Consider the following 13,905-nt stretch of genomic DNA (forward strand, 5'->3'; position numbering starts at 1 on the left):
CTCCGCATGGTGGCCAGTCGGCATTGGCCAGTGGATGGAACTCGGAGGAGGCCTAATCTATGGGATCTAATAGGTTGAGTGGAGGTGATCGGCAGTAGGCGGTCTCTCAAGTACCCAGATCCACTACCATGAAGGGCTTTATAGGTGGCAAGTAGCACCTTGAAGCGTATCCGGAGATCGACAGGTAGCCAGCGCAGCTCGCGGAGGATAGGTGTTACGTGGGTGAAGCGATGTGCACCCACGATCGCTCGCGCGGCTGCATTCTGGACTAGCTGAAGTCGCCGAATACTCCTCAAGGGCAGCCCCATGTAGAGCACATTGCAGTATTCCAGCCTAGAGGTCACAAGGGCTCGAGTGACTGTTGTGAGAGCCTCCCGGTTCAGGTAGGGGCGCAACTGGTGCACCAGGCAAACCTGTTCTTCGTCCCCTGAGCATTTGACAGTGTGCGTGTCCTTGCCCAGAATGTTTTCCAGAGGGGAAAAAATTGTCGAGACCGAGCCCCAGTTAGGTCCCTAAAAGAGAAAGCGCTTCTAACATCTAACCGAGAGGAGGAACCCACCCTGCCTGGCTTGGTGGGACGGGCACGTACCCTCAGAGAGAGGAAGTATGGGAAATATTCTGGTGCGATGTATGCTATTCGTGGCTTCAAAAGGGACAGCCAAGCACCAGGAGAAAGAAGCTGAAAGTCTTTGCCGCAGGATGGCTAAAGGAGGACGACCTGTGAATCCTTTCCAGGCCCAGGTGGGTAAGAATTGGGTGTCGGGGTTCCAAGTGACACCTCTAACAAAAGGAAGACTCCCAAGGCTTGGGTTTCCTCAAAGTTCCACTTCATTAGAGATGTCATGTCGGCGCATCTGCGAAAACCCGAATCTGAGAGTTTCCGGGTTTTCCCCCGTGACCTGTCAAAACCGCGGCCACAAAAGCGCGATCGACGAAAGCGCGCATTTGACGTCATCACAGCGCGACGGAAAAAATTAAAAATGGAAATAAAAATAAAATTAAAGCAAGCCGATTCACATAAAAGTTAGGGTTAGGGTTAGGTTTAGAGCGTTAGGGTTACGTTTAGCGTTAGGTTAAGGGTTAGCGTTAGGTTTAGCGTTAGGTTAACTGTTAGATTTAGGGTTAGGGTTAGGTTTAGGGTTAGGTTTGGGGGGGTTAGGGTAAGGTTTTTGCTTTATTTTTACATTTTTCGATCACAGCGCGATGTTTTCGTCGCGCTGTGATGACGTCAAATGCGCGCTTTCGTCGACCGCGATTTTGTCGTCCGCGGTTTTGTGGTGGAACCGTTTTCCCCACCCAAAAGAAAGTTCAAGTCCCTGCCCCTGTGCCCACAAGCCCATCACATGGCCCAATCAGGCACCGTCCCAACCTGGAGATGCCTCCCAGTCGCACCATTCGCAGCTGCAGTAATGACCTTGACTTTCTGAGGAAGAATGTTGTTATGGCTACATATCACCCATACTCTGTGTAATTCCCCCTTCCCGTTTTCCCCGCAGTAGAAAATGCAGCAGGCCTGAAATCCAAAAGGTGAAAAGATGGCTTCCAGGTCCGCCATTGTGGTGGAGACATTCTTCTCCCCCCCACCCCCCCCAAGAAAAGAAAGGGGGACGCGCCACGCAAAACATTTACGAACCAATGTGACGCTTTGAGGCAGCGTAATCGCCCTGTCTCAAAAGCCTCCTGCCTTGCTTGCAAAATTTTCCATGGAAACCGGAAATTTCTTTTGTGGGGAGCGGGGGGGAGGTGGGGAATGATCTCGCGAGACTTCCAGGCGCCCGTCTGCTTTTGCAGAGAACGGCGGCCTGAAGTTGCGCAAGATCACACAAACACACACACACACCAGAATATTTCACTCTCGGGAGTGTGAAAAGCATTCACATGTCGATGGGATGCTGGAAGCGAAAGAGCGGGACGCTCTCTGTGCTCCGTTTAGTGAGTCCGGCCAGGTAGGGTTTTTTTTTGGGGGGGGGGGCGGCAGAGAGAAAGCAATTGTGGGGAGCCGCAACTAAATCTCCCTCTGCCTACCCGAATTTATGGCGATAAAGATCTCACCTGGATTTTGAATTTGGACTTTAGTGGTGATCAATAGCACCCTCTGGTGGTCCAAGCTGGGTGGGCATCCTAGGATAAAAGACTGCCAGGGGAGACAGGAGAGCATCTTCCAATATTTGAGGGGCTGCCACAGAGAGGAGGTTGGTCAAGCTATTCTCCAAAGCATCTTTGAAGGCCAGACAAGGAAGAATGGATGGAAACTGACCAAGGAGAGATTCAACCTGGAAATAAGGAGGAATTTCCTGACAGAGAGAGCAATCAACTCATGGAACAGAAGTTGCCTTCAGAAGTTGTGGTGGCTTCATCCCTGAAGAGACTGGACTGCCATCTGCCAGAAATGGGGTAGGGTCTCCTGCTTGGGCAAGGGTTGGACTAGATGACCTCCGAGGTCTCTTCCAACTCTGAATCTGAATCTTATCTATGATGATCAAAAGCCTGGAGGCTCAAACATACAAAGAACGGTTGCAGGAACTGGGCATGGCTAGTCTAGTGAAGAGAAGGACCAGGGGAGACATGATAGCATCTTCCAATATTTGAGGGGCTGCCACAGAGAGGAGGGGGGGTCAAGCTATTTTCCAAAGCCCCCAAAGGCCAGACAAGAAAGAATGGATGGAAACTGATCAAGGAGAGATTCAACCTGGAAATAAGGAGGAATTTCCTGACAGTGAGAAGAATCAACCCATGGAACAGAAGTTGCCTTCAGAAGTTGTGGTGGCTTCATCCCTGAAGAGACTGGACTGCCATCTGCCAGAAATGGGGTAGGGTCTCCTGCTTGGGCAAGGGTTGGACTAGATGACCTCCGAGGTCTCTTCCAACTCTGAATCTGAATCTTATCTATGATGATCAAAAGCCTGGAGGCTCAAACATACAAAGAACGGTTGCAGGAACTGGGCATGGCTAGTCTAGTGAAGAGAAGGACCAGGGGAGACATGATAGCATCTTCCAATATTTGAGGGGCTGCCACAGAGAGGAGGGGGGGTCAAGCTATTTTCCAAAGCCCCCAAAGGCCAGACAAGAAAGAATGGATGGAAACTGATCAAGGAGAGATTCAACCTGGAAATAAGGAGGAATTTCCTGACAGTGAGAAGAATCAACCCATGGAACAGAAGTTGCCTTCCGAAGTTGTGGGAGCTTCATCCCTGAAGAGACTGGACTGCCATCTGCCAGAAATGATGAAGGGTCTCCTGCTTGGGCAAGGATTGGACTAGATGACCTCCAAGGTCCCTTCCAACTCAATCTGAATCTATCTAAGATGATCAAAGGCCTTGGAGGCTAAAACATACAAAGAACAGTTGCAGGAACTGGGCATGGCTGATCTAGCGAAGAGAAGGACCAGGGGAGACAGGAGAGCATCTTCCAATATTTGAGGGGCTGCCACAGAGAGATGAGGGGGTCAAGCTATTCTCCAAAGCATCTTTGAAGGCCAGAGAAGGAACAATGGATGGAAACTAACCAAGGAGAGATTCAACCTGGAAATGAGAAATTTCCTGATGGTGAGAACAATCAACCCATAGAATAGAAGTTGATTTTGGAAGTTGTGGGAGCTTCATCCCTGGAGGCTTTCAAGAAGAGACTGGACTGCCATCTGTCAGAAATGGAGTAGGGTCTCCTGTTTGGGGGGGGGGTTGGACTAGATGACCTCCAAGGTCCCTTCCAACTCTGTTAATCTGGGAATTGGGATAGGACTCAACCCCAACAGGAAGTGGGGGGAGGGCGAGTGTGGGGGGGGGGCACAGACAGTAGACCCTCTGTTGCCCAAGCCCAGAGGACGCAGCTCCCTTCAAGATCCGACCAGGAAAAGGCGTAGCAGGAGAGCCGGCAGGCAGGCCAGGCGTAGAGGAGGGAAGCTACGCAAGGCGCAGGCGGGGGGGGGGGGGAGGAGGGGGCGCATCCAAGGCAAGACACCCCCCCCCCACGCCTCGGGCGGCCACGCGGAGCGCTGGGAAGCCCCGGCCTCAGGGACGCGGGGAGTCGGGCAAGACGAGCGACCTGAGCCGAACCGAGCCCACGGGGGGTGGGGGGGTGGGAGGAGCTGCCGGCCGCCCCTCCCCTTTCATGTTGCTCTAAAGAGGGGGGGGGCGCTCGACCGTCGCCGCCGCCGGGTTCCGCGCTCGTCAGCACGCCCCCCTCCTGCGGGGGAAACCTGGATTGAGCCCGGGCAGCTCGGGGCGCAACGAGTGGACCCCCTCGTCTTCCTCCCCTTGGTCTCCTTTCCTCCTCTGCCGTCCTCCCCTCCCGCCTCCTCTTCCTCCGCCTTCCTCCTCTTCCTCCTCTTCCTTTCTCTGCCTTCCTCCTCCTCCTTCTCTTCCTTTCTCTGCCTTCCTCCTCTTCCTTTCTCTGCCTTCCTCCTCCTCCTTCTCTTCCTTTCTCTGTCTTCCTCCTCCTCCTTCTCTTCCTTTCTCTGCCTTCCTCCTCCTCCTTCTCCTCTTCCTTTCTCTGCCTTCCTCCTCCTTCTCCTCTTCCTTTCTCTGTCTTCCTCCTCCTCTTCCTCCGCCTTCCTCCTCCTCTGCCTTCCTTCTCTTTCTCTTCCTCCTCTGCCTTCCTCCTCCTCCTCTGCCTTCCTTCTCTTCCTTTCTCTGCCTTCCTCCTCCTCTTCCTCTGCCTTCCTCCGCCTTCCTCCTCCTCTTCCTTCCTTCTCCTCCTTCCTCCTCCTCCTCTGCCTTCCTCCTCCTTCTCTTCCCCCGCCTTCCTCCTCCTCTTCCTCTGCCTTCCTCCTCCACCACCTCTTCATCTGCCTTTTTCTGCTTTCCTCCTCCTCCTTTTCCTCTGTCGTCTTCCTCCTCCTCCTCCTCCTCCTCCTCCTCCTCCTCCTCCTCCTCCTCCTCCCTCTTGCCAACGTCGGGACCAGCCGCGAAGCCTGCGGACACAAGCGGCGGCTGGCAGGCATGGAGGCGGCGGGCAGAGGGCCCGGGACGCGCTCTCCTTGCCCGGCTCTGCGCGCCCCTCTTCGGCCGCGGCTCTGCTGCCTCCTCTTCCTCCTCCTCATCCTCCCGCGGCCGAGCAGCGGCACTTGGAGCCGCGCGGGGCTCCAATTCGCCTCCCGCAGGTAAGAGACGAGCTTTCCCCCCATTCCTCCACCCCTCCCCGCGGGGCAGGAGCCACAGGTACGCTGCTCCTGAAGGGGGAGGCTCCGCTTGGAGCGGGGCTTCCTGGCCAAAGCCCGTTCTCACGACCGGTCGAACCCCGAGCGAGCCGACGCGTGCCAGGCCAGCGTGTTGTGGGAATGCAGCTTGCGGGAGCTGGAACGGGCTCTGCGGGGAGCGCAAGAAAGAAACGTGAATCGCCTTCAATTAACTCTGGATGTTGTGTGTGTGAATGAGCTAGAATTGCCCCTAATCCTGCATCTCAGTTTATGGAAGAAACCACCAGCCTTTTGGGTGGGTGGTCTGTGTGGACCCAAACAAATCAAGAAACCGTCATTATGGCATCTCATGCTGTAGTCTAGAACTGGAGGAATCTGTGCCCTGTTTTTTTTTTAAGCAAGTTCTAATTGCAGGGAGTTCCATAAAGTTCTAGTTGCAGGGAGTTCCATAGGTTGAGGATGCTTTGTATTGCTCCAGGGCAGAGGTGAAATCCAACAGGTTCTGACAGGTTGTGGAGAACTGGTAGCAGAAATTTTGAGTAGTTTGGAGAACCGGTAGCAGAAATTTTGAGTAGTTCGAAGAACCAGTAGTGGAAATTTTAAGTAGTTCGGAGAACCGGTAGTGGAGATTTTGAGTAGTTCAGAGAACTGGTAGCAGAAATTTTGAGTAGTTCAAAGAACCTGTAGCAGAAATGTTGAGTAGTTCGGAGAACCGGTAGCAGAAATTTTGAGTAGTTCGGAGAACCAGTAGTGGAAATTTTAAGTAGTTTGGAGAACCTGTAGCGGAAATGTTGAGTAGTTTGGAGAACCTGTAGCGAAAATTTTGAGTAGTTCGGAGAACCAGTAGTGGAAATGTTGAGTAGTTCGGAGAACCGGTAGTGGAAATGTTGAGTAGTTTGGAGAACCAGTAGTGGAAATTTTAAGTCGTTCGGAGAACCGGTAGTGGAAATGTTGAGTAGTTCGGAGAACCTGTAGTGGAAATTTTAAGTAGTTCGGAGAACCTGTAGCGGAAATGTTGAGTAGTTTGGAGAACCGGTAGTGGAAATGTTGAATAGTTCGGAGAATCTGTAGCAGATATGTTGAGTAGTTCAGAGAACCGGTAGCGGAAATTTTGAGTAGTTCAGAGAATCTGTAGTGGAAATGTTGAGTAGTTCGGAGAACCAGTAGCGGAAATTTTGAGTAGTTTGGAGAACCGGTAGCGGAAATGTTGAATAGTTTGGAGAATCGGTAGCGGAAATTTTGAGTAGTTCGGAGAACCGGTAGCAGAAATTTTGAGTAGTTCGGAGAACCAGTAGTGGAAATGTTGAGTAGTTTGGAGAACCAGTAGTGGAAATTTTAAGTAGTTCGGAGAACCTGTAGCGGAAATGTTGAATAGTTCGGAGAACCAGTAGCGAAAATTTTGAGTAGTTCGGAGAACCGGTAGTGGAAATGTTGAGTAGTTCGGAGAACCGGTAGTGGAAATGTTGAGTAGTTCGGAGAACCTGTAGCAGATATGTTGAGTAGTTCAGAGAACCGGTAGCGGAAATTTTGAGTAGTTCAGAGAACCGGTAGCGAAAATTTTGAGTAGTTCGGAGAACTGGTAGTGGAAATGTTGAGTAGTTCGGAGAACCAGTAGTGGAAATTTTAAGTAGTTCGGAGAACCTGTAGCGGAAATGTTGAGTAGTTCGGAGAACCAGTAGCGAAAATTTTGAGTAGTTCGGAGAACTGGTAGTGGAAATGTTGAGTAGTTCGGAGAACCGGTAGTGGAAATGTTGAGTAGTTCGGAGAACCTGTAGCAGATATGTTGAGTAGTTCGGAGAACCGGTAGTGGAAATGTTGAGTAGTTCGGAGAACCTGTAGCAGATATGTTGAGTAGTAGTTCAGAGAACCGGTAGCGGAAATGTTGAGTAGTTCGGAGAACCGGTAGCTGAAAATTTGAGTAGTTCGGAGAACCAGTGGCCGAAATTTTGAGTAGTTCAGAGAACTGATAGTGGAAATTTTGAGTAGTTCGGAGAACCGGCAAATGCCATCTCTGGCTGGCCCCAGAGTGGGGTGGGAATGGGGATTTTGCAGTATCCTTCCCCTGCCACGCCCACCAAACCACGCCCACCAAGCCACACCCACAGAACTGGTAGTTTTTTTTTTTTTAAATTTCACCATTGCTTCCTGTTCCAAAATAACAGGACACCAATCTGGCAAATGTTGGTAGATGTTAGAAGCCCTGGCCAAGATGGGCTCTACCCCTCTGGTTTGGGGGTACGGGGGGTGGGGGGGTAAGGGGGCTTGATTTTTCCATGCCAGCTAGGGAGCCCCTATCCTTTGGCTACCATCAAGGCTCAGAGAAGCTGTTTTTGCTGGTGGAACTCTGGATTTTCCCCCTTTCCTGCCCCAACAGAGTTAAAACCGTCCAAGCCAAGGGCATCGCTGACAACATGAGTTGCGACAGTAAGCCAGGCATGGCCTGGGTATGTGGGGTCAGGATCCTTCCCACGAGGAAACGGAAAAAACAAATAAATCAGAATCTGGATAATGACGGGGAGGAAAGGGACGTTGAGCATTTCCTGCTGACGGAGGAAGGAAGGAGGGTGGCTTTAATTATAGACCTAAGGCCAAGGGTCATGGAGATGCCAGGCTGGGCCTCCAGGTTTCCTCTGGGGTGGACCTTCAGCAGCCTGGCCCAGAAAAAAAACAAGGGCTGCCAACCTGCCTTCCATTGAGGACCTGCGCACTGCAGGAGTCAAAAAGAGGGCTGTGAAAATATCTAGAGACCCCTCGCATCCTGGACGTAAATTGTTCCAACTTCTACCCTCAAAACGACGCTATAGAGCACTTCACACCAAGACAATTAGACACAAGGAGAGTTTTTCCCCCCCAATTGCCAACACTCTGCTAAACAACTAATTCCCACAACGCTGTCAGTAATTTACTAAGAATGTATTACTATTATTCTTCTCTTCCTTCCTCGTATCTCTCTCTCCCCACTTACGACTGTAGCCATGTTGCTTCTATCTTTCAATCTATATTGTTTTAATTTGTTTCCTAATACGATTTGATAGCTTATTAGTAACCTTGTCTATCACTAAGTGTTGTATCTTTTTATTCTTAATGAATGTATTCTGTTTTATGTTTCTTTATGTACCCTGAGAGCATCGGCACCAGAGACAAATTCCTTGTGTGTCCAGTCACACTTGGCCAATAAAAGAATTCTATTCTATTCTATTCTATTCTATTCTATTCTAGTTTCTCCTTCATTTCTTTATTCTATTCTCTTCTATTCAATTCTATTCTATTCCATTCGATCCATTCCATATATTCTAGTCTATTCTATTCTAGTTTCTCCTTCCTTCTTTCCTTTATTCTATTCTATCCTCTTCAATTCTATTCTATTCTATTCCATTCCATATATTCTATTCTATTCTATTTCTCCTTCCTTCTTTATTCTACTCTATTCTACTCTATTCTACTCTAACTCTACTCTACTCCATTCCACTCCATATATTCTATTCTACTCTACTCTACTCTACTCTACTCTACTCTACTCTACTCTACTCTACTCTACTCTACTCTACTCTATTTCTACTCCACTGCACTGCACTTCACTCCACTCCATATATTCTACTCTACTCTACTCCATTCCACTCCATACATTCTATTCTATTCTATTCTATTCTATTCTACTCTACTCTACTCTACGTCTATTCCACTGCACTGCACTGCACTCCACTCCATATATTCTACTCTACTCTACTCTACTCCATTCCACTCCATACATTCTATTCTATTCTATTCTACTCTACTCTACTCTACTCTATTTCTACTCCACTGCACTGCACTGCACTCCATATATTCTATTCTATTCTATTCCTATTCCTATTCCTATTCCTATTCCTATTCCTATTCCTATTCCTATTCCTATTCCTATTCCTATTCCTATTCCTATTCCTATTCCTATTCCTATTCCTATTCTATTCTGTACACTGAGAGCATCTGCACCAAAGACAAATTCCTTGTGTGTCCATTCACACTTGAGGTTTAGAGGTTTATTAACATTTATAGGCCGCCCTTTTCCCTGAGGGGACTCAGGGCGGCTTACATAAAATCAAGGGAGGGATATACAAACAATAACGCAGACAAACATAGAATAAAATAATGAGCAACATTCATTCATCATTCGGGAGGGGCAATTATCTTTGTCCCCAGGCCTGACGGGCTAGCCAGGTCTTAAGGGCTATGCGGAAGGCCTGGACGGTGGTGAGAGTACGAATCTCCACGGGGAGATCGTTCCAAAGGGTCGGAGCTACTACTGAAAAGGCTCTCAGTACTTGGCCAATAAAGAATTCTATTTTGCTCTCCAACTCTGAGCATGGCACCCGAATCGCCTCCTTCCAAACGCCTCGTTGGGTGGGTCGGTTGGGGGGGGGGAACGGACTCCTAAGGTGGTCTTGAAGCCGGAGCGGGAGGTAAGATGAGAGAGTAGGGAATTGTGCCTTCCACTCCTCTGAGCTGCTGGCGTTCGTCCATCCAGCTGCCGGGGGGGGGGGGAGGTCCCCCATCCCTCCAGATGCTGAGCCCAGCATTTTAGCAGCAATTGTGGCTACTTCCAAAGCAGGGAACTTTTAACCTCTTGTTCCCAGCCAAATCCTCTGGCCGAGCAGGGAATCGTCCGGCTGGCCAACTGACCGGCCCACCCACCCACAGGCCTCCAGAAGAGGCTGCATTTCAAGCGTGCACATAAAGGGCCTTTTGTGATATTGGGGGGGGGGGGGGCTAGCAGGGAACCGGCAGGCGATCTGTTCCCTGCCCCCCCTCCGGGAGTGGCAGAGGAGGCTGGAGGCTGGCAAAGTTCATTGGGGACATTCCCAAAAGTTTGGGAAGCAGAGCATCCCCAGGTGATATTAAGCTACGACCCGGTTTACTGGTTTGAGCGCCGCATGCTACGTGAAGAGCCAATCTTATTAGCTCGGATGTAAGGTGGTTGTGTGAATGCAGGAGGAAACCCGGAGGTCGGTGAGCATGGCCCGTTCAGAGTCGGCGCCACTTGGGGGAGGATTTCAATGGCTGCCCTGTTGCTTTTCGCTCATTTTCTAGTCGATCGAATTCCGCGGGAAGGTAATTGAAATCTTCTCCTGGCTGGGAAGAGGCGCCTGGGGGTGGATTTGATTTCCCCCAACGGGGCCCAAAATGTTTTTTTTTTTAAAAATAAAATAAAATAAAAATCTCTGCAGCTCATTTTAAGGGATCACATTTGAAAGTCTGGTTCTTCTGTCCACTAATTTCCCTGTTTATCTTCCCACTGGTTTCCTTTAATGTGTTTGTTTACATTGTGCATGTTAATTGCCACTCGGGAAGTTCTCCGGCTGTGTCAACAGCATTGAAAAAGCTCAGTGAGAGGTTGGTCTCTCTCTCTCTCTCTCTCTCTCTCTCTCTCTCTCTCTCTCTCTCTCTCTTTCTCCCTCCCTCTCTTTCTCTCTCCCTCCTCCCTTCCTCTCTGTCTATCTCTATCACTTCCTCCCTCCTTCCCTCCCTCATTCCCTCCCCTCTCTTCCTTCCCATCCCTCTGTCTCCTCTCTCCCTTCCTCCCTCCCTCTCTTTCTCTCTCCCTCCTCTCTCTCTTCCTCCCTCTCTCTTCTCTTCCTCCCTCCCTCTCTGTCTCTATCTCTATCTCTTCCTCCCTCCTCCCCTCCCTCCTCCTTTCCTCTCTCCTCCTCCCCATCCCTGTCTCCTCCCTCCCTCCCTCCCACCCTCTCGTTCTCTGCCTCCTCTCTCTTCCTCCCCCTCTTTCCCACTCTCTCTTTCTCCCTCCCTTTCTCTCTCTGTGTCTCTCCTCTATTTCTCCCTCCTTCCCCATCCCTCCCTTTCTCTCTCTTCCTCCTTCCTTCCCTCCTTCCCTCCCTCCTTCTCTCCTCTTCCTCCCCATCCCTCTCTCTCTCTCCCTTCCTCCCTCCCACCCTCTTGTTCTCTGCCTCCCCTCTCTTCCTCCCTCCCTCTCTGTCTCTTCTCTTTCTCCCTCCCTCTCTCTCTCACACTGTGTCTCTCCTCTATTTCTCCTTCCTTCCCCATCCTTCCCTCTCTCTCTTCCTCCGTCCTCCTCTCCTCTCTCTTCCTCCCCATCCCTCTGTCTCCTCTCTCCCTTCCTCCCTCCCTCCCACCCTCTCATTCTCTGCCTCCTCTCTCTTCCTCCCCGCCCTCTCTCCCCCTCTCTCTTCCTCCCTCCCTCTGTCTCTTCTCTTTCTCCCTCCCTCTCTCTCTCTGTGTCTCTCCTCTATTTCTCCCTCCTTACCCATCCCTCCCTCTCTCTTCCTCCTTCCCTCCCTCCTTCTCTCATCTCTCTTCCTCCCCATCCCTCTGTCTCCTCTCTCCCTTCCTCCCTCCCACCCTCTTGTTCTCTGCCTCCTCTCTCTTCCTCCCCTCTCCCCCCCTCTCTCTTCCTCCCTCCCTCCCTCTCTGTCTCTTCTCTTTCTCTCCCCCCCTCTCTCTGTGTCTCTCCTCTATTTGTCCCTCCTTCCCCATCCCTCCCTCTCTCTCTCATCTCTCCCCCTTCCTCCCCCTCCCTCCCTTTCCCTCCCTCTCTCTTTCCCCACCTAGTCCAGCCAGCCTTCCAGCTAGCTAGCTAGTTTGAGACTTTCGCATATCCCCTTGACTTGGGTTTTGAAATATGCCACTATTCGCATCGATCCTTTCCTTCCCCCACTGCATGGCCATGCCTGGCTCAGTTAAAACCGAGCAAGAACAAACAGTTTAAATATTGGAGGTTTCTCTGTGTCCCCAGGATCACCTGAGTGGTGCAAATGGTTCCCGTAGTCTGCAGTTTTTCCTCTGGAAATCCATTCCTGCTCCAAGGATGTCCATCCCAAATTGCACAGCTAGAACTCTGTAGGGATTCTCACTCATCCAGGTCCTAATTGTCCCAAAAGCACCTTTGGTACCGTTAAGATAAAGGTAAAGGTTCCCCTCGCACCTATGCGCTAGCCGTTCCTGACTCTAGGGGGCAGTGCTCATCTCTGTTTCAAAGCCAAAGAGCCAGCGCTGTCCGAAGACATCTCTGTGGTCATGTGGCCGGCATGGCTCAACGCAGAAGGCACACAGAAAGCTGTTGGTGGTCCCTATTTTTTCTCCTTGCATTTTTTACAGGCTTTTGAAAAGAAAGAAGGAAGGAAGGAAGGAAGGAAGGAAGGAAGGAAGGAAGGAAGGAAGGAAGGAAAGGAGGGAGGGAGAGAGGCAGGGAAGCAGGGAAGAAGGGACCAAGAAGCTATTTATTTCTTTAAATATCCATTTGATGTTGAAAGGGAAAGGGAAAGGTTTCTCTTGTACATATGTGCTAGTCGTTCCCGACTCTAAGGGGCGCTGCTCATCTCCGTTCCAAAGCCGAAGAGCCAGCGCTGTCCGAAGACGTCTCCGTGGTCATGTGGCTGGCATGACTCAATGGTACACGGAACTCTGTTAGACCACTAGTCCATTTGACCATTACGGTGCAGCTGGACTGGAGGTGGCTCAAGGAATGTGGGGGTTTTAAAGGCTGCTTGGGGCTCTCCGCCAGGGATTTCTCCCCCACCTCTCTTTCTTTGCCTCCCACCAACCCATCTTCCTTCCCGGAAGTGCAGAGTTCGCTCCCTGGCAAGAGACAGGACGAAATTCTTCTGGCACCTTCTCAGAGTCCGTTTTGTGCCAGGCAGTTGAATGAGTGCAGTCTTCCTTCTTTCTTTCTTTTTTTAAAATATTTTTATTAACAAACATGTAAAATACACACAGGCACAAAATTTAGACGTACACCACATTTACACAATACAATACGAACAGGAGCTTCCTGTTCTTTCTAATAGCAATCATCAATCGATACCACTCACCTTATATTATTTCCCCTTCTGTTGTATTTCATTTGGATTTCACCATTCTTAACCCTCTTATTTCACTCATAACTATTATTTTTTTAGTTTTATATTATTTCCCCTTCTGTTGTATTTCATTTGGATTTCACCATTTTAACCCTCTTATTTCACTCATAAGTATTATTTTTTTAGTTTTATATTATTTCCCCTTCTGTTGTATTTCATTTGGATTTCACCATTCTTAACCCTCTTATTTCACTCATAACTATTATTTTTTTAGTTTTATATTATTTCCCCTTCTGTTGTATTTCATTTGGATTTCACCATTCTTAACCCTCTTATTTCACTCATAACTATTATTTTTTTAGTTTTATATTATTTCCCCTTCTGTTGTATTTCATTTGGATTTCACCATTCTTAACCCTCTTATTTCACTCATAACTATTATTTTTTTAGTTTTATATTATTTCCCCTTCTGTTGTATTTCATTTGGATTTCAACCATTCTTAACCCTCTTATTTCACTCTTAACTATTATTTTTTTAGTTTTATATTATTTCCCCTCCTGTTGTATTTCATTTGGATTCCACCATTCTTAACCCTCTTATTTCATTCATAACTATTATTTTTTTAGTTTTATATTATTTCCCCTCCTGTTGTATTTCATTTGGATTTCACCATTCTTAACCCTCTTATTTCACTCATAACTATTATTTTTTTAGTTTTATATTATTTCCCCTCCTGTTGTATTTCATTTGGATTTCACCATTCTTAACCCTCTTATTTCACTCATAACTATTATTTTTTTAGTTTTATATTATTTCCCCTTCTGTTGTATTTCATTTGGATTTCAACCATTCTTAACCCTCTTATTTCACTCATAACTATTATTTTTTTAGTTTTATATTATTTCCCCTTCTGTTGTATTTCATTTGGATTTCACCATTCTTAACCCTCTTATTTCACT

At 48.8% G+C, this 13,905-nt stretch overlaps 1 protein-coding gene across 1 annotated transcript in view; it reads left to right on the forward strand.

The window, feature by feature from the left end:
- Positions 1 to 4,886: 4,886 nt before the first annotated feature.
- EMID1 (EMI domain containing 1) overlaps positions 4,887 to 13,905 on the forward strand; it is a 44,658-nt gene continuing 35,639 nt past the window's right edge. The window contains exon 1 of the mRNA XM_087705574.1: positions 4,887 to 5,098. Coding sequence (XP_087561700.1) covers positions 4,938 to 5,098 — 161 coding nt within the window. The 5' untranslated portion in view covers positions 4,887 to 4,937. The remainder of the gene's footprint in view (positions 5,099 to 13,905) is intronic.

This window comes from Thamnophis sirtalis, unplaced genomic scaffold (assembly GCF_051295495.1).
Source record: "Thamnophis sirtalis isolate CommonGarterSnake01/CBP01778 unplaced genomic scaffold, rThaSir2_p1.2 scaffold_2, whole genome shotgun sequence".
NCBI classification, from domain to species: domain Eukaryota; kingdom Metazoa; phylum Chordata; class Lepidosauria; order Squamata; family Natricidae; genus Thamnophis; species Thamnophis sirtalis.